General features: G+C 40.3%; 1 protein-coding gene across 8 annotated transcripts in view; it reads right to left on the bottom strand.

The window, feature by feature from the left end:
- The window catches only part of Klhl32 (kelch like family member 32), a 231289-nt gene that overhangs the window by 22136 nt on the left and 182153 nt on the right, over positions 1 to 27000 (bottom strand). For 6 of the 8 annotated variants that reach the window (XM_052715096.1, XM_052715093.1, XM_052715095.1 and 3 more), the window contains one exon: positions 13118 to 13844. In XM_052715096.1, the coding sequence (XP_052571056.1) occupies positions 13118 to 13844 (727 nt within the window). Of the gene's footprint in view, positions 1 to 13117; positions 13845 to 27000 lie in introns of those variants that run through there. The other 2 variants (XM_052715099.1, XM_052715100.1) reach the window with 2 other exon arrangements.

Here is a 27000-nt window from a genome sequence, read left to right as displayed (position 1 = left end):
CCCGTAAAATCAAGACATTTTAAATTCTAGTTTAATTTTTTTCTACCAGGTGAAAAAACTCTAAGGAACAGCATATAAATCAAAAAGTGAGATGTTTTAAGCCATGTAATAATGGGAATATGAGGACTCTATAACCCATCTTTATAAATACCACCCATAAGTAGTTACACATACTAGTGTAAAAGAGTATTCTTAATAAGGATGAGAAAGACCCAATTCTTAAATATAGATTCAAACTTGGGTCAGGTGGAAAAGATGTTCCTGTAGGACTTTCCTAATGTGGAAGATACAGGCAGCTCTAAGACTGAGCACAAGGCTTTAGCACTCTCTTACCTTAGTTAGGCTGCTTTCTGATGCTAGGACCCCATCATTGCTTTTTAAAAACCATTTACTTTAGAGTAGGTATACTTGTAATGACTTTCTCTGTCTCTTTGAAATGTCAATTATTTTAAGACACTTGCCACTTTTAGCAAACAAGAATATCTTTTTTAAGGACCTAGATCTCTTTGAAATATCATTGAGGAAAGTGATGTCCTGCTCCTCGGTTTTTAGGAGAGGAAAGGAGTCTAGTTTTGATTGGCACCAACTAGCAAATTCAAATGGCCTCATTGCAGGGGAAAAGGTTGCAAACTAAGGAACAACTGCGTGTGCTTGCTGCATCCACTGAGCAGCCTTCCTCCAAAGACCTTCATTTGCTCTCTCTGGTGCTGAAGAAAACCTGTGTTTCCATAGAACTGATTCTGAACTCTCATGTCCGTCTCCTTTCAATGTCGTTTGTCACCCAGCAATTTGTTTTTTTGTTCTGACAGTCTAAATGCTCTGAGTAGGTCTCTAGCATCAACTCCAACTCCAGAATTCAGAGGATTAATACGCAACTTAGAACAATCTATTAGTATCAATACTACTAGATACATAAAGATGGTCACTGGTCCAGGACAATCATTTCCCCAAGCCCTGGTAAAAAGACTGGATACTCCATGTAATTAATAGTGGCCAGTGTTAACTGGAAAGTTATGTTTTTAAAAAATTCTGCAGCCTTCAATCACCTTTAAAGTACATATTAGTTATACAAAGGAAGGTGCCACTTTTACAATCAACAAAAGCGTCATCTACAGAGAACAGAGAGGAAGGAGACCCCTGTTCTTAAAGAAAGCTTTCTCTGGATTTACTGAATGTCTCATTTCTAAAATGGGGCCAAAGTAAAAGAAATCACATTTAAGAAACATAAAGGTGAAATCCCAACACAGAATCAAGTTGTACATCAAAACAAACAGAGAGCCATATTTCCTTTTACTCCTGATCTCTGCTTCCTCTCTGACTAAAATGGAATGTTGAAGAATTCTCTCTCAGAATAACCACATAGGAATAAATGAATCTATTGAGACCACACATGTGGTTGAGGTCAGAATGATTACCAGCACTTGTGATTGGGGCCATCACCACCAGATTAATGTCCAGGTCACCTCTGATCACTTCTCTTAACAGAAAGCAAGCAGGAGGCCAAATGCCTAGTTGTTACTATGAAACTCTAAAGCATCTCTACTTGTTTTAGAAATATGGATCAGAATTAAGATCTACTGCAGTAAACTACCCACTTTATGACAATATTGAACATATTTGTCGAACTATGTATATCAGAGTCTGCCTACCACAGACTACATATACAATTGGTGAATTACAGTGCAGCTACCACACCCCCTCAGCTACATGGGGTACACAACCGATCTCCATGCTCTTCAGAATTATTCTTCAGAATCATTATTTATTCACTTCCACAGACGCATCCATAATATGATTTTTATTAATCTGCACTCAATAATTAGATTCCTTAGCATTACACAAAAAGTTTTGCTCATATGATGCTGTTTAGAAATGAGATATTGGATCACTAGTTGGGAATAAAAATGCAAGTCCCAGTTAGTTATCTGCATGATTACCTCTAGAATGTGAAGACACAGGAGGTGCCTGACAGACTCGTGCTGTAACTTTTGCCAAGTCGGGATTGCAAAGGGAAACTGGGGAATTGCCTCGATTGCTTTTCCTTTTGAAGTAATTTACAAATGAGCACATAAACAAATCCATTTCTTCGCAGTACAAAAAAATAAATTTTACAGAAAGCATCCAAGTTTTCAGCCCACATTTATTCCAAAGAGCTTCATCATTACATTCCCTTCACATACAACTCTTCACTTTAGATTAATCTGCCGAAATGAGATGCTAAGGATTTGCATACAGATTTGACTATACAAAAATAGATATGAAATTAATAACAGTCTCTATATGTTTTAATTTCTCCTGCTCTGGAGTACCCTTGCCTGCAGCAGTATTCCTGGCTTTGAAAGTCATCAAGCTGATTTGTCTGCTCTGGGTTATGATGCCACATGCTGCTGTACTGTCCCCTGCAATCAAAGCACTTGCAAAGATAGATTCCATGCCTTCTTCTATCGAGTATATTTTATAGATTGGCAGTTTGATCTCTCTCCCCCACCCCAGGAGGGATAATCTGCATCTTAACAGCTTTCCATAGATACAGCTGTCATTAAATATGCCATCTCATATCAGCATCCATTTTTTAAAACCAAGTTTTCTCTAACTTTGAAGTGTCATAGTCAAAGTTAAGACTTCTCAGCCAAAATTGAAAATGAGCAACCTTGCCTTATACTTTTGAACTGTACCTTAAAGATATACTGCAGGTTCCCCAAAGTCAAATAAGTCTTTAAAAACTGCCAGGAGGAATGAAAAGTTACTACCATGCTACCACGAGTGAGAAGCGCATTCTATCATCAAGACAAGAGGAAAGCATTTTTCTTACGCTTCCCTGTACAGCTCTCCACAAAACTTGTGTCAAATGGATGAATGCATACCGGAGACGATGACAGGTGACTGCCAAACAGCCTTTGTCTCTGCTACCAAGAAATGCTAAACACTCACACAGTGTACAGGGCAACAATAGCTCCACACTGACAGCTTCTACAAAGCAGTGGCTTAGAAAAGCTCTTCTCATGCTCTGGCTAGAGTAGGTCCTCATCTGATGCTATTTTTTTTTCTCTTTCAAATTGCATTTATTTACTGGTTGACTGGGGAGAGAGGCATGCATGTGTGCCAGGGTGCACGCATGGAGGTCAGAGGACAATTTGCTGGAATAGGTTCTCTCCTTCCACTATGTGAGGGCTCAGTGACCAAACTTCAGCCATTAGGCTTGATCGGGCACCTTTACCAACTGAGTCATCTCACAGGTCCTGCTTTTTAAAAAAAGAAAACAACAACAACAACAACAACCAGGAAACACGTCTTTGACGAGTAAATGATCCTATGCTTAAATTCAAGGAGGAGAGGCCAGTGGTTCACTGACAATGTTATGGCATGACTGAAAGCAAGATCTAAGAGCTGTTCACTTTCATGCTCCAAAGATGGAAGATTCTGCCTGCAAATTGAGGACTGAGGGGAACTAGCTTGACTTTTCTGACGCTCTCTTGCATGCTCACAGTGTCACTCTCACATCCATCTACAGGAAGAGTAGCAAGAACAGGAAAAAGAGTCTATCTTTGGGGAGCCATGTACCACAGCTCACCTCAGGTTCCCCATAAGGAAAATGACGATTCTGATCTCCCTCAGAGGCTTAGATGACTAGCACACAGGCCATAAAAGCAGTCCAGAAGGGGACATTTGCTACAATTCTGTAGCCATTGTATCAAAATTTCTTACCATTTCCATGTAAAAGACATTAAATTATTGAATGTATTTTGCAGTCTGAATGCAATTTCCTGTAGTACCATTTGTTTTCCTTTGTATGGATATGTGTATGCATGTGTGTGAAGGTAGGCTTGCACAAGTGTGTGGAAGCCAGGGGACAACCTTGGGTGTCATTACTCAGGTACTACCCACTTTATTTTTCTTTCTTTCTTTCTTTCTTTATTTTTGGTTTTTCAAGACAGTGTTTCTATGTGTAACAGCTCTGGCTGTCCTAGAACTGGCTTTGTAGATCAGGCTGGTCTCGAACTCACAGAGATCCTCCTGTCTCTGCCTCCCTGAGTGCTGAGTGCTGGGATTAAAGGTATGCGCCACCACCATCTGGCAATTCCTCCATTTTTTTGGAGACAGGTTCTCTCATTGACTTGGAGAACACTAGATAGGCTAGGGTCTGGCCAGCAACACCAAAGATCTGACCATCTTTACCTCCCCACCACTGGATGACAAGTGCCTACCCCTGGGCCTGGCTTATTTTTCCTTGGATTCTGATGATGGGACTCAGGCCCTCCCAAGCATCTTACCCACTGAGCTATCTACCCAGGCCCTACAGTTCTTTTTTTTAATAAGCAGAATAATTGGCTACTGTACTTGGCCTTTTTCTTCTTTAATAGTTTCAATTTCCTCTTATTTAAACATATTCCAATTTCATACTCATAGTTTAATTACCCTAAAAATGGCGACATTAAGTATGAGCTCATATTAATTATTTTTATAGAACTAAGCTCACTATTATCCTTTGAAAAAAGTGGCACAGTGGGAATAGATACAAATAAGTTAAAAAAAAAACTTTTATTTTGAGACAGGATTTCATTCCCTAGTCCAGGCTAACCTAGATAATACTATGTAAGTTGGTCTTGAACTCTTAACAATCCTTCTAGGTCATCTGTAGTTGGAGAACTTTTCTCTCCGGGTTCCACCAAGTCCCACCAGTCCTGGAGCCCACTTATAAAATAAACACACAGACTCTTACATTATTTAAACTACTTGGCCATTAGCTCAGGCCTATCATTGTCTAGCTCTTACTCTTATATTTAGCCCATTTTTATTAATCTATACTTTGCCACGTGGCTCGTGGCTTATTGGTACCTTACATCTTGCTTGTCCTGGCGGCGGCTCCAGGCAGTCTCTCCTTTCCTTTCTTCTTCCTCAATTCTCCTCTCTGTTAGTCCCACCTATACTTCCTCTCTGGCTATTGGCCAATCAATGTTTATTTATATAGAGCGATATCCACAGCAGTCATCCTCCTGTGTGCAAGTGTTGGGGTTACCAGTGTGAGACTCAATACTCAGCTAAAACAAAACATTTCTATTATCTATTTTTACAAGCCACAAAATGGTCTGTATTTTCATGATGCTTACAATGCTGTATAAAAAATTATAGCCAGGTATCTTTATACTACATTGGCATGTTGAATAACACATTTAACCATGTATTAAATTAAAACAAGTATCCCTATTATTTTTGTCACACTTAAGAAGCTCACACAAATGAGTGTGTAACTAACACACTAAAACCTGTAAGAAGGAGAGTCTCAAACTTACAACTTTGTAATCTATAAAAGATTGCTGACCTTGAAAATGTAAATGATGTTTATGTCATCTAGAGTGAACGAGGACTAGAAATAGGTAAAGTGCCTACCATATGTTATTTTTAAATAAGTGAAATCTACCAAAATGCTATGTCAACTAGGGGAACCTGCCATTTAAGATCTAATTAAAAATTCACTGTAACTCCCTTTGCTCAATCTGTTGAAAGTCGGAATCCTGCCTCCAAAGATTCTGTACATTGTCAGCAGGGTTCCAGTTTCAAGTCACAACCTCTCTGTAGCAGTCCTCAGTGGCTTTGCTGGGTTCTTACTGGGTCTTTAATTGCTCTCTCATCAGTCAGGTTCTTCAGTCACTTGTTATGATGTAGCTTTCAGCATCTTACATCTCTCAAGTTCTTAGAGTGGTCCCATCCACTCAGCTTCTTTCACTAGTTCTGTCTCTCTAGGGCAGAGACACAAGAGATCATCAAACCAAAAGGCTGTTCTTTCTGTGAGAAAAACTCTGGAGTTTTCAACTGAAAAGAATGATTTTAGGGAATGAACAATAACAAATATCAACATTCCAGGACATCATCATTTTTCTGTGTATCATTTACTTTTAGGGGATATGTTGTGGAGAAGTTCTATTTATAATTTAGGTATGTGCAGCCAAATATTAGGCAGACCTCAGGAAATCCTGTGGAAAAGGAGGAGGAAGGATTATGGGAGCCAGAGGGGCCAAGGACACCATAGGGTGGGGGGCACAGAGTCAACTGTCCTGGGCTCATGGGGGCTCATGGAGACCGAACCACCAACCAGAGAAGTTGCATGAGGCTGACCTGGGCCCTCTGCGCATGTGCTGCAGTGTGTGGCTTGGTCTTCTTGTGGGACTCATGGCAGAGGGAGTGGGGGCTGTCTGTGATGCTATTGCCTGCTCTTGGGACCCTTCCCTCCTGCTGGGTTGCCTCATCCAACCTTAATAGGAGAGGAGGTGCCTAGTCTTGGGGCAACTTGATATCCCATAACTGGCTGATATACGTGGAAGGCCTGCACTTTTCTGAAGGGAAGAGAGAGGAGTGGACAGGGGCGGGGTGGACTAGAAGGAGAGGAGGGAGGAAGAGGAAACTGTGATCGGACTGGGAAAATTAACTAATTAATTAATTAAAAAGAATAATTCAAGTGTGTGTTTCTCAGACCTTCTCTAAAAATGAAAAACAACTCGTGACTATATGGTCAGGGTTCTCAGCCTTCCTAATGCTGTGACCGTTTAATACAGTTCCTTATGTGTAGTGACTCCTAACTATGAAATTATTCAGTTGCTAGTTCATAACTGTAATTTTGCTACTGTTATGAATCATAATGTAAATATCTGATATAGAAGAAATCTAATACTACAAGGGTTGCGACTCACAGATTGAGAACCACTTGTTTAAAGGGAAAACCTTGTTTTTAAACCCTGTCAAATATTAGCTCTCTGACCAGGGAGCCATTGGACCTCTTTATGCTGCATTTTCTGGACAGCAATATAAAGATGAACAAGCTACTCTTCAGGACACAGCTAAGTGAGGTAGGGATAAAGCTTTCACTGGTTCTTCAAGATTCAGGAGATCTCAATGCTTTCCTTCCTTTAAGCCACTTAGGTGTTTTTTTTGGTTTTTTTGTTTTGTTTTGTTTTAAGCATTGTGGGTAACTCATTTCTCTTTGGCCTCCATCTCGGTTCAGTAGCAAGGTTTGCTTTAATTTCTTTCACCTGGCTGGGAGTTTAAGGTTTGAGTAGAAGAGAAGGAGACATAATGACTAGGACCACCCGGGTGCTAGATTCTAAGACAACACAGATTTAATTCTTGGTGGCTATTCCAGTTCACTGGGAACTTTCAAGCTGACATTCAAGTTATGAAGTTCCCACCTATGTGGCTCCCTGTGTGACAGATGCTTCCTGGAGTCCACGGCAACAAGCCCTGCCCCTGATTGGACTAGCCAGGGTGCTAGCTGCTAAAGTCATTCCTGAAGGAGCCCCTGAGCTATTCCTAGCCTGGGAACCTTTTATCATCAGTGGATGTATTGGTATACCTCTGTATACACTACCAAAACAGAACAAAAGACTTTCCAACTTGGTATAGGTGATGAAAGCTTCATTTTAAAAAACCTGTCAGTTTGCTGTTTTTTTTTTTTGTTTGTTTGTTTGTTTTGTTTTTTCTCAGAGCTTTTCCCAAGGTCCTCTCCTTGGGCCCTCCAGCTTGGATAAGGCACAATCTCAACAGAAGTTTTCATCAAAATCTCACTTGTATCTATCAACAAGGAAACTCCTGGCTTTTGCTCCTCACCACTGGTACCCAAAAACCACACCCATCATTGTTCTGAACTGGTACCTGGACCCCTAGCCATCATCTCTCTCCACTGGTACCCAGAAATCACACCCATCATCTCTCTGAACTGGCACCTGGGCCCATAGTTTTCATCTCCCTCCACTGGTACCTAGGCCTACACCCATCATTTCCCTTCTTTGGGCTTAGTGTGAGAATCCCTTTCTTCTTCACTGTCCCAGGATCTCTTGCCTGTTCAGAACTCTACATCTGCTGTCAGGACCCAGCATTCTCATTCCTGGTACTGGGGAATTGCTCTCAGGTTTTCCTAACCAAATGGAGGCCTCTCTTTCCTATATCTCTCCTTGCTAACAAATTTATTTAATTCACTTACATCCTTTTTAAAAAAGAAAAGTCCCTCTGTTGATCTGGATTTTCTTTTTTAACTATACTTTTTTCTAAGATAAATTTCTTTTTGCTTTCCTTTTTATCCTTTTAATCTCCTTTTCCCTTCTTAAAGTCGAAAGCTATTTATAATGAAAGGGAAAAAATGTTGCTGTCACAAGGACTGAATTATATATGCCCCCAGAAACGTACAATCTTTTCCCATAGGTAGGAGTACAGGGGAAGCCAGACAATACCTGGAACATTGTCTGATGAGCTCTGACTCAGGGATGAAATTTCAATGATACAGTGTCCACGGGAATTACAGAAAAGCAGCCAGTGTAGTGTGCACCTGTAGTTTCTACCTCACTTTCTCATTACACCTTAACTAGAGTACTCTGCTTCTTCTCTCCATCTTCCATTCATCTGAAATACCTTTCACTGACATGTTTGCAACAGAAAAATGTAGGACAAGTATTTTGGACTGTGGTACTTCTCCAGTATGAGACAAGTCTCACTCACTGTAGGCTTCTGTTTGGGCCCTGGTTGTTTCAAAATCCTCTCCCTCACTGTCCCTGGGTTCTTCATGCTTTCGGAGGGCCCACCCAGCATCCTCCTTACTAGTGTTTCCTAACATGGTACCCTTTCCAGACCATGTCTTGCCCACTGCCCATCCATCTCCTTGCTGTAGTCATCATTCAGTCTGTGATCTTGTACTTGCTCTGAAAAACAGAAGACAAGGTCCTCTGTCTAAGTTAGAGGGAGGGGTCTTAAGGAATGGAGGCAAGTTAAAGCCAGTGAAGGAGAGCAGTAAAGAGGGCTACTGGGGAACAGAAAGCTGTGAAGTGTCACATGCTTGGAGAACTGAGAAGATGCCCCATCAAGTCTTCCAATAAGGGTCCTACAATCACAACTGACTGCAACTATATCCATGGTTTTTGCATTTACAGATTGAATGTGCCTTCAAAACATTTGACATAAAAACTGTGGTGGTACCAAACCTATACAGATTTCCATGTCATTGTTGTCTGGACAACACACCATACCAACTGTTTGCTTAGCATCTACACTGCGGTATGTGGGAGAGGCGTGCATGGGATTTATGTAAATAGTATTATGCCATCTTAAATAAGGAACTTGAGCATATGAGGGATTCCCAACTCCCCATTTGTCTTTTATTTTTGAGATTATAATCTGCTTACATAATTTCTCCCCTCTCTCTCTTCCCTGAAACCCCCCATCTCCCATCTGAGAACTTTTCTATTCTCAGAGGGTGTAACTGTGTGCACACATGTGTGTTCTTGAGCCAAGCCCCAGTAGTTACTGAAGGAGAACTACACAAGCAAAGTGGAAAGCCAGGGGATTCCTGAAGTTATGACATGATGACGCTCAAGAGGAAAGTCAGGGAGGAGGAATGAATGACAGGAAGCAGCAGGGGCTGAGCCAGTTGGGACCAAGATGCTCCTTTGCATGCCCCCTCGAAATTAGCTTCTGCTGTTCACATTACTTCTGTATCCTGGAAATCCTCACAGCACCACATCATCACACACTGCAACTGCCTACTAGACTCAACACTGTTGTTCTAGCATGAAGCCAGAACAGGACAAAGAGAAGCCAGGAACCTTGCTTCACATCTCATGAATGATAAGTGAGGAGAGTTTCACACCTGTCAGTAACTGTACTCCATTGTTTCAGTGTTTCACACCCCAACCACAGCCATGCTTGCTCCTAATTGCCAATACTTTAAATGTAAACAAAACAAGATCTGTTGCAGATAGAGAAATGCCCAAGCTATGGTATTTTAACATTACTTAAAATTACCTTGTTCTAATTTTAGTGGATAATACAAAACCCAAAGTTCTTTCAGTAGACTTGAATAAATTAAAGTGACTTAAAATGGGACAACACAAGCTTCATCTAAGCCCAACTAAGATGAAAACAAGCACAGTTGTTAGGAAATTAAAGAAATGTCAACAAAGCTTCTTCTGTTGATGATATATTTAAAAACAAAATAAAACCAACAAAGACAAAAAATGCTGATTGTCAGCTCCTAGAGGGCAGGAGGTGCATTTTCTGAACAATCATATTTATCTATGGCGCAGCTGCACAGTAGTTAGGATACAGTATTTACTAAGAGAATCAAGAAAGCATGAGGTAATGCTCTTGAGTAGCTGCAGTATCATTTGTCTTGTTTTCAAGCACTCATTTCATGGTTAGCATCTCACTATCTTGCTGCCACCTGATAAAAATAAACAGGTAAGTTCTGTAAGATGGGCTCAGACTCATTTTCCTTCACATACACACACAAAAGAATCTTTTTAGTAGTTCGCATGCTATCCTGTACAACAGAGGGCATGTATTTTAAAACACAGCTACAGGACATTTAATGCTTATTTTACTTCACAAATGTGGATTTCAAATCAAAATGGGATAGAGCATTTGTGAACTGGGTCACAGTGTCAAATGCTACAGAAGCCTTTAAATTTTGACTGTCTCTAACATCTTAAATTAAATGCTAATAGGCATATTCATCCAACCTAGATTCCTGAATTCTCTGGTTGTCATACTGACAAGCCGTGGACAGTTTTCAAAATTCTTTGACCCCCAAATGGGCAGAATGGGAGGGGAGCAGACAGAATGAGCATGCTATAAATACCAAGTCTCTGAAGACGCAGTCATTCTGTGTTCTATGAAACAGAACTAAGCCTTTAAGATCCACACTCTATAATCCACACCACTCCTACCTCAGACAAAACTTGCAAAGACCCAGGAGGAGGCCAGCGACTCAATCTTCTATCATTTGGAAATACTTGATTAGTTGGTCAACATTAAGAAATAGCTTCACACATTTTCATCTGTTCCAAGGAACCAAGCTAACATTTCCAAATCAGAGTCAGGAAGATGGAATATTCCTGTCTTCTTTTAAAGGGGCCCATGAGCAAACCCAGCCAGCCCTCCCCATTCATGGTTAAATTCACAATTGATTTATTATAAGCTAGGCCTGAGGAAAGAGGCAGACAACTGAAGGTATTAGAAATGTCACTGGTGATTTCCTCTTCTTCCCAATTAAAGGTATCATACTCTACACAGGAAAGTGAGCGTCTCATCTCAAGTACACAGTAGGGAGAAAGAAGCCTGAGAAAATTCTGATTGTTTTCATTAAATATGGTTAACACAGGCAGCAGACATTAGTACAAGGAACAAAGAAAATGTATTTCCCTTCACAGTAGGAGTTAAGCAAAATGAGAAGGTAATAAGATATACAGTAAGGTGATAGATTTAATAAGATGGAAAGGGAAACACATAGACCTTTACTGAAAGGGAAGTTCACTTGATCCCAGGATGGTAGGTCTGGCCAGGTTTTTGAGCTTCTGCTCCCCTAAGCCTCACTGAAAGGAGCAAAAATAGTCATGGTCTTATGACTATGTGAGGGGAAAATCAAGGATATTTTAAAAGCTAGTGTTGTGGTACCAAATATGACATACTTATTAAAATATTTATGTGAAATTCATACAAAATTTAGAAAGCACATTGCAAAATTTAAGAATAGACTGCATTAACAACACATGAAACCAAATGAGTCAATGGAGGAAATGTAAATTGGGAGAAAATACAAACTGCATTGATTTCATAAACCTATCATTGCTCTGTGTCCAAGGAAGTCTGGGCCAGTTCCTGCTATTAGCACAGACTCAGTTGCAGCCATTTTGAAGTTTCTTCAGCAAAGCCAACCACAGTCCTGGTGGCTCTTTTAGTAGTTGAAATACATATTTAAAGGAAAGGAAAGAAGTTGCTAATAAGTTAAGAATTTTATTTAAATGTATCTACATATATGCTAATTTCTAATGTTTTTATTTGGTATATAGATGGGACCAGTAAACAGTGGGTTCTCAATTATTCTCTTTGCATATTCTTAGTCCTTATTTTATGCATTAGTCCATTAACTACTTAAACTCTAATATGAGATAGGCTCCATCAATGAAAACAGCTGAGGCCTCAGCCAGAGAATCTGAGCTTCTGACTGTCTCCTGGGTTATTGAAGATAGTAGAAGGAAAAATGAGCGGAGCCCAAACTAATTTAATCTAGGCATAATTTTGTCAAAATTGATGTTTAAAAACTGGAAATGGCAACTGGGGAAATATAAGAAGCCTTCACTTCCTAACGTGGTTGTCTCTTCTAAGTCAGAACATCAGGGTTGCCCTTCAATTTTTAACCTAAGGATCTATCTATTATTGTTATGTGTCCCTGGTGAAAAAGAAACCCAACTTCTATTTGGGTTACAAAATGGGTATCCTCCAACTGAGAGACAAGGCAACGTCTCCCCCTGAGAACAGAAAATACAGGTTGGTATTGTGGACTGAAAACATATGCCTCCTAGACTTCTATACAAACAACACAGCTGCCAGAAGGAGGTTGAAGAAAGCCAGGGTGGATAAAAAAGATCAGCAATGAGTGACTGGTTTTGGTACATGGCTTGACTGTGTTTTGCTATACCCTGTTCACTATACTAGTTTTTCCATAAGCATAAGTGAAAAGAGTAAACCTAAACAGAGCTTAAATTTCCTTCAAATGGTCGGTAAGAATGGGAGAATTAACTGGAAATGGATGACACCACTAACTGTTACAGATAACACAAAAGCTTTTTTCATTAACTTAATCCCTTCCTCCAATACACAGCATAGCTAATCCCTGGATGAGAGTCTCTTGTTATACTCAACAAAATGGATCTACTAGGATTTTATTTTTCTTGCTTCCAATGAAATGGCCCCCAGCTGGGCAGCCAAGAGCGTAAGGAAAAGCAAAGGTCTTGGGTAAGACACTAGTTGTGCAATTCACCCCACAGATAATCAAGAGCCGACAATGTCAACAATAGAAGGCTTGGTAGAAAAACAGGTGTGATGGTCCATTAACTTTCATCCTGAATGTTTACAATACTCATCACTCGGAAAAAAAAAATCACAGAAAGGTCAATTATTTCCACTTTATATTGTTTTCTATAGAGCAGGTGTTCGATAAATGGTGGCTAATTAGCAAAAACGAAATTCTTAGCTCAATCGTTCAACTACTTGGGGTCACTCTCCAGAAGATGACTTTTAAATTTAAGCTACAACAAAAGTGCTTTTCAATAAACACAATATAGGAGGCACGCTCTACCTGATATCCAAAGAAGACCATCAGCCACATATCCAGCATGACACGAAAGGGATCTGTCAAAAGACTGCACAAAAGTCCACTTGTTCTTCTTGGGGCAGTATCGCTCCACTGTCGGCAGAACCTGGCGCAGTTCATTTCTGCCCCCTACTGCATAGAGGAATTCATCCATGGCACCCAGCACAAAATGCTCCCGGCAGTTTTTCATGGGTGCTATCTCTGCCCAGGAATTACTGCGAGGGTCATAGCGACAGGCAGTCCTCACTGCACATGTCCGCCCGCTGGGATGCTCCACTTCCCCTCCTGCTACGAACAGGAAGTCCCCCATGACTGCCACACAGTGATGGCTCCTTCCCACCGGCATGGGAGCCAGCTCACTCCAGTTGGCAATGGCGGCTATGAGAGCGTTCTCCTGATCCACGGGATTGAAGTACCGGAGTTCCTTGACTTTACAGACCTCCCGCTTTTTCCCACCAATGATGTAGAGAGTGTCTGACTGGAACCGCGGTTTCGTCCTGCGAGTCTGCCACACAGGCTGTGCATAGATGCTTTGGTGATACTCCAGGGCCTCATTGACAAGGGCAGTTGCGGTCTCACTTGCCTGGACCAGGGGGTGGGACAGGGCAACCGTGTGGAGGGTATCCACATCCATTAGGCCAAAGCGGATGTACTGCAGGAGCTCGTCCAAATGCTGGTAATGGCAGTTGTGTTCCAGCCACCTCACAGCTAGCTGAAACAGAAGGAAGTGGGATGAGAGAAGGCACAAGGTAACATGGCAAGTCACTGTTGTTCTTTCAGATAGCAACTAAATTCTCTCCTACACAGCAGAACACTGGAATATTTTGGTGCCTAGGTGAGGAATTTTTTTTTTTCCTTTTTCTGTACCAGCAGAGACACAAAGGAGCTCAAGGCTGCACTGTTGGAGTGAGAGAGAGTGTTAAGTAGCACTCTCAGAGCTTATGACAACTTTTAGGATGAGCAAGAATTGCTTTTCAAAGAACAAAAATACTGTGAAACAGCCCTTCATCTGCACTGAAGCCCTGTCACCTAACCACCAGGAAAAACCCATGGTGGGCAGTGGTGCCATCATAGCTCAACTAATGTGTGTCAACCACGAACGAAGGTGCGCTGTCAATATGAGTAACGTGAGAAAACAGGTGATCACCTGAGACCACCCGATGATCTTAAGAGAAAATCAAAATATGCTGCTAGAATGATTTAGAAAAAAGAAAAAGCCCCCCCCCCCCATTGCTTTGGTAGGTAGAGCAATCAGGAGGAGGCAAGAAGAAAGGAACAACGCAACTTACATAATTTTTCCCTCACTCTTACTTTTCACCATGACCGTTGTCATTTGCAATGTAAGATGCTGGTGGTTGGTTAAGAACCATTTCCACAAACAGGAGACAGGAGAATTTATCTTTGTGTTATGGAGACAATAGCAGAATGCAATGCTATTTTTTTTCTTTTTACCAAATGTGACTTGATATTTGGGTGTGTTAAACATCCCACACACTAACATAAACTAGTACACTGAGTATATCCAGTTGGCATATCTGACACTGAAAATTCCTAGCAGTACCCGTATGAAACCAAGTCTCCTAGAAAGTATGGAACTGGAACTAAAGGACTTGGCAGGGGAAAGGAATGAATCTGAATACTGGATTCAACTGCTTGTTTGCTTCCTGTCTCATGGAACTGCAGTTTGGGTCTTTCCTGTTTAGGTGATGCATGATCTACAGAAGGACAAAGGAGGACATGTGCCACCCTCAGACCATTATTCCCTGGTGAAATGAACTGGTATAAAGAATTCTCACAAAGTCTCCCAGGCACTGGATGATTCCAGAATGCCAGGGTTTCTTTATTCACTTGACAAAGAGCTCCAAAAGGTGAAGTGCACTGTGAGCTTGTCCTCTCACCTGGAAAAAGTAAATGGGGGAAGAGGAGCTACTTCTGTTATGCAATGAGTGCCTCTCTTAATTAACTACTGTGTAATTAAATGAAATGAAAAAAGAACCCCATTGGGTACCAATGAGGCAGAGACCAGTGAGGGAAGATAGGCAACACTCTATAGATGTTTTTTTTTTTTTAATACAAGAGTGCATTTTTATTTAAATAAGACATCAGAGAAACATTTTTGTATGGTAGCATCAGCACTAATCAAAGTTGCAAGAGAAACACATGCCTTATCTTTACCTAGTCTCGGCTAGTATGAAGAACATTTTCATATGTGGCATCCTATTTCCTCTCCATCTCAGTTTTAGAAGTTTTGAGAGATGGGTCCTCCAATTATCCCCATATGGAGGTAACTCAGTAACTCATAAATGGCTTTTTGTTTGTTGCTCACAGAGCTTCCAAACATTCTCAGAAATAACGTCACCCCACTAAAAGCTGTTTCTCAGGCACCAAGTATGTTTTCTGACACACAACCTACTTCTTCTGATATGAGTAGCTGCAGTTGATGGGGTTTTGCTGTGAACCAGTTTCTCAGCATCCATCCAGTTCTGCATGCCTTGTATAGAAACTACAGGAAACGGCACTGGGCAAACACTAGGTAAGTGTTCAAGTCTCCAAAGCCTCGTTTTCAGCATGGCATTGCCTAGTTAATTAGTTCTTTCTCTCTCCATAAATCAGTTTTTCCTAAGCCACAATCAGTCTTCCATGTCACCTCCAAATACACAATTTATCATTCTCTTTCCAGGACATGATGTCACTATTGGCATGAGAGGTACACAAGCTTCAGTTCTGCTTGGCTTTTAGGAATTCTCAATTCAAACTGGCAATGAACCAATCAATGGTCACTGGCTTTCCCTTCCCATGCCATGTTATATTATCTTCTGAAGCTTTCCATTCCCCAATACTATATATTAATACTATACAGTAGTCTGTGCACCTATATTAGTTTGGTTTTGAGATTATTTTTATTTCTGGATATCATTTTTACACATCTATAGTGTATTGACATTTTCAGAACGTACAAGCTTGCTGTCCATGAGTTCATCTAGATCAAAAGGAAATGTATGCAATAACTCTTCTGCTGTCAACTTCAAACCTCACTTGCACATGAGTTACCCAGTTTTCTGGTTCAAATGTAGATTCTGTCTTACTAGATAGAGTGGTGGGATCAGGCAGCTACCTTTCTAACAGACCCTAGATGCTGCACAGGCCAACGCCACTGTCTCTAGATGCTGCACAGGCCAACGCCACTGTCTCTATCTAGATGCTGCACAGGCCAACGCCACTGTCTCTAGATGCTGCACAGGCCAATGCCTCTGTACTTGTCTAGAAGACACACAGGCCAATGCCACTGTACCTGTTACATTTTTTTTCACTCTGATAAAATACCTGTCAGAAGCAACTTAAAAGGAAGAGAGATTCACTTTGGCTCACAGTCTTAGAAGATCATAGTCCATGAAGACTAGGGAAACAGTGGCCTCTATGGTGACAGAAGCAGGAGGCTGCCAGGCACAATGTGGTAGCCAGTCAGAAAGCCGAGCCTGAGACCAGAAGTGGTAGTTGATAGTCTTCAAAAATCCACTCCCAGTGAACTACCTCTGTGGTCAGGTCCACCTCTAAATATTCCACAGCCTCCTAAATCACCAGCTGGTGACCAAGTCTTCAAACATGAGTCTGCAGAGGATACTTCACATCAAACCATAACCGTGACTCTGCTGTCTTTATTTTCTATTCAAAAATGTAAAGAAGAAAATCCCACTGAAACAAGCAATAATTCATGGTTAGCTAAATAATGGGAGACCTGGGAAAGACAAAACAATAAGCCACCACGAAATCACAGCTATGCTGTGAGCCTCAGGAGAACACTGTTCCTTGCAATACTGAGTAAAGGGAGGATCATGGAGGGATCTTGAAACTTGTTTAGAGAGCTGAGAGACCATAGTAAGCATCTCTGAAGCACAACAGAGCAAGACCCCACTTAGCTGTGGTGCATATTTTATAGGCTATATGTAAAAGAAGGTTATCCTGGAAACTGGCAGCTTTCAAGATGACATGGCATTGAGGAAGTACAGGTCTTGGGAGGCTAGAACCCTACTCTTATTTCGCATAGCCTGCCAACATCCTCATCACTGTAACCTCCAGTATTGAAGGAGAAGAAAATGGAGCATATAACCATAGTCTTCTCTCTCATCTTTTTGTTTAGAGAGCCAACATGTATAAAAGAAACTATAGATTCACTTTGGGAACTCACTATCAATAGTGCTTAGGAAAAATGACCAATAGGCAAGATTTTGCCAAAACCTTCTGGCATCATGCATTATCATGCTCAGGAATAACGGGGCATTTTCCTGTGTGCATTCTACCTACCTCTGTTCAAACAACTCCATCAGGAATTGTCCCATCTAAAACCACTAGGAGCTTAGTTCAACCTCAGCTAATCTGTCTCAGCCTTGGGTCTTTGATAAGGACAGTGCCTGGTTCATGGAGCTATGAATATTTGCTATATGGACAGAATTTTATTAACAGCTGTTTTCAGTATTTCTTCTAGTTTTCTTTGTCATTATCAGTCCTTTATTCCTTTATATTTATTTAATTTGTCTATCTACTACAGGCTTCCATTGATATTTTATTATCTTACCTTTCTGGCTTTCCTATAAGGCCTCTACAAGCTCTGAAAATTCCACCTTGCAGCACATGGTACATGCATGTTGGATGTATAAAGCCTTTGCCCCGCTCCTTGCATGCTGGATGCTGCACACTGGTATCTGAGGTTCTTGACAGAGCAGTGAACACTACAATCTTTTAAGCTTTCAAATTAATAATGAAACTTTCAGGCGAGAATAAGTTTTTGGTTTCAGTGTCTTAATTTTATGGGTATAAACTGAATCCAGACAGATGTAAACTGAAACCTTTCAAATACTTAGCACAAACATCAAAACTAGAAATCCACTGTTCAAATTACACCATGTATCTGCCTATTATATTACTTGTCATTATTTTCTCATCAATAACTTTAGAATAGAACCCAAACAAACATGCGCTATATAATACGTAATTCGAATGACTGCGAACACTACAGACAAGAAAAATAAAGTATACTTGTAAAATAACTATACTTTGCTCCAGAACATGTTGACAGTATTTTCAGCAAATCTCATGAGTTCCTTCAAAAATAAACAACATACACTTAAAGGTACCAATTGAAGACTTTGCAGGTGAAGAGCAAACACTCAGGGATAGGACATGCTTTGTGCCTATATTGTTCCACATTCTTACAGAAATATATATTTTTTAATGTCGAGTCATTCCTTGTGAACTCAACTGAGATCAAAGATAGGGGGAAATGGAATCCTTTCCCTTTGTTTTCCTCAGCATTTCTCTGCTGAGTGCTACTTTAGGGAGTAGAATATAGGACATATGTACACACACAATGCTAAATTCAATAGTACATAATTCTAAACTCTCTATATTTTGTTTTAAATTAATTTCTGCGGTTTGCTCACATATACATCAGAAGTATATCACATGAACAAATGTTCTATTCCTAACATCAAGTCCTCGAGTTATGCCCTTTACTGCTCATGTTGGATACACTCAGAAGCTGCTATGTTGAAATCTAATATTCTTGGTCCTTTAAAAAAAAGTAGATGTTTGAAGCCTAACTATACTTGTATACACTAGAATGTGTGTGTGTATTATAAAATTTGATCCCAAAGCAATAAAAAAGTACAAATTCTTAGTCTCAGAAGTCTAGAAAATTTATTAATTATAAAGTCATCCCCAACTCCAAAAGACACATCGGTGTGCTCTTGCACAGAGAGAAGTATTTTACACGTGACAGGTGTGAGGAACACATGCCCTTAAAATGAAGGATCTTAGGAGGCGTGTTCATGAGGCCCCTCCATCCCTAGGTTTCTCCTGGCAGTTAATGGCTGCAGGGAGAGGAGGAGGCACTTTTCCCAGTGGTGTAGCCACGGGTTAGTTGCCCATGTTCCTGTAAATAACTCCTCATCCACACTCATGCAAGGAACCCCAATGAAATGAATTGAACCACACACAAGACATGAAGAAATGAAACCAGAAGAGGGACTAGTTGAAGGAGGAGCAAGAAGATTAATGGAGTGGAAAGGCAATAAGGTGGAGTGATTGGGTGAACATAATATGAAAATATCATTTATGGATGAAAATATAATGAAGCTTTTAGTATATAATTAATACGTTTAAAATGTTGTTAAGACATGAAAAAGCAGGTTTTCACAAGATGAGTGATCACATCTTAACACTAAAAAAAGATAAAATACTATCACAGCATTTAAAAATGGTAGGTATTGGTCTTGATCCACACATAGTCTTTTCACTGAGAAAGGTATTCTCCTCACAGAAGTAATCAGCCAGCGTCGAGTGTCGAGTAAGCAGTGCCTGGTACTGTTGTTTTCAGCCTTAACTCTGTCTGCCCTGGCCTAAGCTTGGCTGTAGACAGCCTTGCTGAGGATACACTGAGCCTTCCTTTTCGGAGGCCGTGCTGGAAGGCACATGTGACTCTGTCCCTCCCATTCAGATAGGCCAGAGCGCCTGGCTCTCCTTGGAATCCGAGAGGTATCATAAACCACACAGTGCCACCTCAGAAAGAGGTAAGGAAGAACACAAGAACCAACCAAGTTGCTGACATTCACGAGCCTCCCAAAGAGCCAGGTATGTTAAAGAGCAGACCTGGACAGTGAGCGGAAAGCCAGAACAGCATGTGATGAACAGCCGTGCACAGACAGACTATTAAGCACACTGTCTTCTAGTCATGACCACAAAAGAGAGTTCAGTGATTGTTACTACATTAAAGCACATTATTTTAGATACCATTTTTAATGGACCTTTATTTCTGGAAAACACAAATCCTATGTAATACAATTTTAATATCGATAAGGTTTATTTAGGTAAAAAAATGTGGAAAGTTTCTGCAATGAAAGTAAGCAGGTATCTAGATTTTCCATGCTGTATTACAGAAGCTACCTCCTTAATATGAGTCATGTAAGGTCCACATGGTGACACATTAAATCAGAATAATGACTGTCACAGAGAATGCTTATGTTAATAAATAAAAACACCAAACCTTCAGTCACACTCTTTTCTTTAAGACCAAATGAAAAATTTCAACTAAAAAAAAAAAGCACAGCATTCCCACAAAACCCCAAAGAATTTCAACTAAAAAAAAAAAGCACAGCATTCCCACAAAACCCCAAAGCAGTGGAACTAGGGATGCCGGATCAGTGTGTTTCCTCTGTTAGAACAGTGACAATGTCACCATGGAGGAGTATTAAAAATTACAACAGTGCTCACTCGAGTGCTATAATTAAAACTGTGTCAACATTTTGCTTGTAAAACAGATTTTTCAAGGAAGGTTGCACATTAACCATTATAGCTGACTGCAGACACATGACGCCCAGGCGATTTTTCCTCTAAGAAACATATTTCAATGGAATCAAATCTTACGAGGCCCCAGGATCATGTGCTGTAGGAAGGAAAACTCTGGCAGGTTTAAAACAAAGATTCAGCTTAGCAGATGTGATGATAACATATTCTTTCATTGTCCATTTAAAATTTTATGAAGTTGAGACATTGATAAATGCTTTTATTTTCACCTTTTACATAAAATGTGTGCTCCAATAACCATCTTTATGCATGCATCAAGGCTTCAAAAGCAAGAGCCCTTGACATAAAGCATGAGTCTTACCTACAGAGGAGGATACAGACACAGGCTACAGGGGTGTGATGGAAACCACCCCAGGCCTTCCCCAAGGCCACACATCCGCAGTTCACAGAGTCAGGAGTACAAACCACAAGGGATGAAAGCTGCTCTTTGGTTTAGTCTCATAACACAATAGGGTTTTTTTTTTTTTTTTTTGGTTTTTTGAGACAGGGTTTCTCTGTGTAGCTTTGCGCCTTTCCTGGAACTTGCTTTGGAGACCAGGCTGGACTCGAACTCACAGAGATCCGCCTGGCTCTGCCTCCTGAGTGCTGGGATTAAAGGCGTGCACCACCACCGCCAGGCACACAATAGGGTATTTTAAAAAGCAGTTTACATATAGAGACCAAGAGAACATTCAAATGAGAGAGAGCAACATTTAGTATTTATTGTTTTAGAACTGGCAATCATCTTGAGCTGATCTTTTGAAAAGCCAATTGTAAAGAGCATCATAAAGCTGTGTCAGACTATAATTGTGTGAACTTCAATCTGGCTCCTTTATTCTATTCCTCCAATCTCCGTGTCTGTTTTTGGGGTGTGACCATGCTGTTTTTATCAGTGTGGTTCTGTAGTGTAACTTGAGATTGGGTATGGTGATGTTTCCAGCACTGCTCTTTTTGCTCAGGATTCCTTTGACCATCCAAGGATTTTTGTATGTCTATATGAATGATGTTTTTGTATTTCTGTAAAGCACAGCATGGGGATTTGAGTTAGAAGTGCATTGAATCTGTAAATTGCTTTTGGTAGGATCGTCATGGAGGAAAGACTCCATCTTCAACCAATCATGCTGGAAAACTGGGCATCTATATACATCCACATATATAAGGAAACCTTTATCTCTCAGCCAACACAAACATCAGCTCCAAATAGATCGAAGACCTCAGCATAAAACCTGAAACTGCTACAAGAGAAGATAGAGAGTACACTACAACATTTACATGTACGTAAGGACTTTCTAAACTGGGACTCTGGTTGCTAGAGAAATGAGGCTAACAACTGGCAAACTGGAAGTCATGAAACTAAGAAGTTTCTGTGCAGCAATGGAAACAACTGAGTGGAGAGGCTGCCTACAGAACAGAAGACATCTTAGCCACCTATTTATCCAACAGAGTATTAGTCTCTAGAATGTACAAAAAACATTTAAAAAACAAAATGCGAAAGCAAACAACTTTTAAAAAAAAGGCTATGGATCTTAACAGAGAATTTACAAAAGAAGAAATGTGAGTGGCTTTTTTAAAGTGTTCAATATCATTAGCCATTGGAGAAAGGAAAATTATATAAAAAATGAGATTCTACCCCACCACTGCCAGAATGTCTATATCAGGAAATGAAATGACAGTGTAGGTGTACAGGATGTGGGGAGAGGAAGCACTGTGGGCGAGAGTACAGAATAGTGGAGCCACTGTGGAGATCAGTGTGGAGATCAGTGTGGAGATTCAACAAAAAGTTAGAAGTGCGTCTAGCATGTGATTCAATGATACCACTCCTGGACACGTTTCCAAAGGACTCTACATTCTACTACAGAGTTTCTCTAGCATGTGATCCAACGATACCACTCCTGGGCACATTTCCAAAGGACTCTACATTGTACTACAGAGTTTCTCTAGCATATGATCCAACAATACCACTCCTGGGCATATTTCCAAAGGACTCTACATTCTACAACAGAGTAGCTTGCTCATCCATGTTCATTGCTGCTTTAGTCATAAGAGCCAGGAAATGGAATCAGACTAGATGTCCATCAACTAATAATGGATAATGAATATGTAGTACATATACACAATGAAATTTTATTCAGCCATAAATAAAACTGATTTTTTTAAAACAGGAAAATAGAGGAAACTGGAAAAAGATATATCCAGTGAGGCAACCTAGGCACAGAAAAGCAAATGCCCAATGTTCTCCCTCATATATGGGTATTAGCTTCAAATATCTAATTTCGTGTGTTGGACCTGGAGTTTCTATAGAAGCCAGGAAACCAGGGAGAGACCACTGAGAGAGGTCTGAAAGGAGAGGAAACATAGACGGTTGGTAGGATGAAGGTAGCAGGTGCAAAATACCCAGGGGAAAGGTCTGAAGAGAGAAGAGGGGATGAAAGAGACAAAGGGTAGGAGAGAGAGCTAACTAAAGTAAAGGGGGTATGAAAAAGCCATATGGAAACTGGTATCCTGTCACCAAGTTAAAAATATAATGTATGAAAAAGCTGCAGCTGACAGTGAGCCATTTCTTCTCATTTATAAATGAGTAAGTTGTTGACAGTCTTTTCTTCCTCTGGGTAACTATCACCTGTGTATCAAAAATATTTTTAAAATGGAATTCTCCAAAACTCCCATATGTGGGATAGGCAACTAGACCTAACCACTGTACCTGGTATTCAAGCCATGGGTTTCCAAAGCCTGAATAGTTTTCATTGATTTGTTTTCAGAAAAGCGAAGTGAGACTTTTTATCTCTAATCCTGCACTCAGCCAGACATCTGCCTGTGTCCTAGTCTATGTCTGTGACTGTGATAAAACACTGCCCAAACGTGGGCGAAGAGAGGGTTTGCTTGGCTTACAGGTTACAGGCCATCATCAAAGGAAGGCAAGGCAGGAGCTAAGGCAGAGACCGTGGGGGAAATCTGCTTAAAGGCTTACTTCTCCTGGCTTGTGCCACTGTCTTTCTTACTCAGTCCAGGCCCACCTGCCCAGGCATGGGACTACTCACAATGGGCAGGCCTTCTACCTCAATCAGCAATCGAGAAAATGCCCCACAGACAAGCCCACAGGCCAATCTGATGGCGGCAATGCTTCAACTGGGGTTCTTTTTCCTGGGTGACCCTAGTTTGTGTCAAGTCAACAAAAACTAACCCGCCCAGCATATATGCATGTGAAAGCGTATGTACACAGAAGACTATGCAGAAAACTGGTTTATAACATGGCTTTATGAGGATGTTCAATCCCTGAGGAGAGCTTTGATCAGAATATATAATCTAATATATTAATGTACTAATAGCTATATCTCTTATACAAATTAAATAATCTTGACTGAAGAACCAAAGACATCTTAAAATTTCAAGGTGACTACTTCAAAATGCTACTTACATAGAATTCAAGAATCAGGTACTGCATGAAAGTAAAATATTTAGTATGCTTTGTATATAAATTTTGCCTCCAGATTGACAAACTTTTTTGATGGCAAGACAATAAAATACAACCAACATCACCCATGCCAACATCACCCAACACAACACTCAAGAAAAATAAAATTCGTTCTTCCTCATCTCACATTTGACCAAAACAAATGCATAATTATAGAAGTAACGTCCTATAATTGACCTTCAGTATTTTTATAACAGCGAGCAGAAAGACAATAGGCATCCATCTAGTCAATGAGACTGGGGATTGTTTCAGGGTATTATATGATACCAACTGATGACATAAAATGTCTAAATAAGATGCTAGTGTATATCTACATAGCATATCCTATTGGACTCTAAAGGAACTTTGCATGTGACCAATCAGAAATAAGCCTATACTGCTGGAATAACCCTGGAAAACAAGAGAAAAACCCTACTGTGTCCCACTGGAAAACAAGGAATGGAGTGTCCTATATGGCCCCCATTTACATTCTCTCCCAGGCATGCAGTGAGGACATTATCAAGGTAAAATCACAGGGAATTTTGTTTGTTTGTTTGTTTTTCCCATCACTATTTGGCATACATCCTGTGAGATAAATGTGGCAAGATATCCAAGAAGTAGGACATGAGGACAAAAACCTATTTCCAGCATGAGGCTGAACCTCAGATTAAATTGGAGCTTATCTCATACATGTGAGGATTAGAGACCCCGCCCCACACACACATAAAACACATACACACTCAACTAGTTCTGTAACAATGTATCAGTGCATTTGGGAAAAACACCAACATAGTTTCAGCATCTGCACACCAGGATGATATTTCATATGTCATCAGGTTCTCAAGAAGATTAGGAGTGAGATAACATGTGAAAATGCTTGGTAAATTATAACAGTTAGACAATATGTATAACAAATGTCATGGCAACCAAGGAATGGAGATATTAATGTAAATATTATTTTAAGTTCAAGAGAAAGTCATCACATTCAGACTATCTTTTATATGACACAATATTGAAGGGTGTTGACATAAACTTTTAGGATAATTGTAGATTATAAGAAACACTGTATTGCTGGGCAGTGGTGGTGTATGCCTTTAATCCCAGCACTTGGAAGGCAGAGCCAGGTGGATCTCTGTGAGTTCAAGGCCAGCCTGGTCCACAGAGCGAGATCCTGGACAGGCACCAAAACTACACAGAGAAACCCTGTCTCAGAAAAACAAAACAAAACAAAAAAAACCACTATATTAAATGTTTCCTTAAAACAATATTAAAAGCACAACAGTGCAACAGACTTGAGATCCGCCTTTTGATGGTCCTATCTCCACAAATGACTCAGGAACTCCATTGCAGTCATCTAAGTTGTGTGACTTTGTGGAACATACAGCCATAAAAGCATGAGCAAACAGATAAAAAGCAAGAGAGAGAAAGATTCTTGAGTGGTTTCTGAATAATACTTATTTTTTCCCCTTGGCTTTGGTATCCTGTTTTAGTTATATTTGAGTTCTTGTCCATATGAGTCTCTTTGAATTTCATCTCACTTAACTTAGGGATAAGGAAAAACCATACAGACTACCTCAAGAGTTGCTGAAAACTAAAATAACGGATGATTGTCTAAGCTGACTACTTATCTTCTTTTTGTCCTTCTGTGGATAAATGATATAATGATATAACCATGAATCTTTCCTTCAGTTTTTTTTTTTTTTTTTTTTATTAATTTATTTTGCAATACAATTCAGTTCTACATATCAGCCACGGATTCCCTTGTTCTCCCCCCTCCCGTCCCCCTCACCTCCCCCCCAACCCCCCCCCCCCCCCCCATTCCCATCTCCTCCAGGGCAAAGCCTTCCCCACAGACTGAGGTCAACCTGGTAGACTCAGTCCAGGTAGGTCTAGTCCCCTCCTCCCAGGCCGAGCCGAACAATCCTGCATAGGCCCCAGGTTTCAAACAGCCAACTCATGCAATGAGCACAAGATCTCCTTCAGTTTTTTTTAACTTATCCATTCCTCAGTTTCTTGAGAGTTCACTACGTGCCGAGAATGTGCTCAATGAAAAAGATTCTGATGATTACACATACATGAATTCTTACTTGCCATTCAATTCCAAGTCTACTAGCACCATATCAAGATATCAAGCCAAGTATCCTGAGTCTCTGCATGATGTACTCATGCAACTGGAATGAAGGTGGCAGATCTTAAAGATCTGGGAGTTAGAGTGTTTGGAGACAGAGATCCATCTGCAAGTATGGACCATCTTTCTATGCTGCTATTTCATTGGTGTTTTAATGTTGCTGGGGAATTTATATATTTTATGGCTAACAAAACTGTTTAATCTGCAAATATGCCTTAGAGCATCCTGAGAGCATCAAGCCTTTGAATCCCTCTTTGTGGTTTGGTTCATGAATAATGGTCCAACAGAAGATTCACTGGGCACTCATACTCCCCAACTAAAATCAAATCTGTAATAGCATGGCCAAATGAACCTCACAGACTCAAGCATCCAACTAAAGTCATGGACACAGAGATAGTCAACTTCTTCAAGTAGTGATGCTATGATGAAATGATACACAAGAAGTTTCTAAGTTGCACAGGACTATACACTGTGAGGAGCCAGCATCCACTCTTAGGGTGTTGGGTCATGAAGCAGACACCGTAACATCTGACAGACCAAGGGAAGGGGAGACATGACCTAAGTTGCCAGTGCATTACAAAGGCCATCCAGTGACTGCCTTCACCTCTGAATTTCAGACTCACTACTGATACTTAAACAGCATTATTTCACATGCTATTCTTTAACTTATCTTCTCTATACTATAAATACCTAAGAGAAGATATAGCCCTCTTTCCCACATTGTAACACTTGTGTTATGCAAAAAGATACAGTTTCCACTATAATTATCATAGATTTTTTAAACAAAGATAGAATTTCAGATATTTGATTCAACAAATAGTTGGTCAAAAAAAGGGCTTAGGGGTACTGAATGGATCCTTAAAACAAGTGACTGTCCAACAAATCTCAAATAAGGATTCAAGCATGCAAGAATCATAATGGTTACAATTTTACTTCAGAGAAAATGGCTAA

Source organism: Peromyscus californicus, unplaced genomic scaffold (genome assembly GCF_007827085.1).
Source record: "Peromyscus californicus insignis strain IS unplaced genomic scaffold, ASM782708v3 Scaffold_5__1_contigs__length_169319896, whole genome shotgun sequence".
NCBI lineage: Eukaryota > Metazoa > Chordata > Mammalia > Rodentia > Cricetidae > Peromyscus > Peromyscus californicus.
This window is presented reverse-complemented; position numbering and strand designations above follow the sequence as displayed.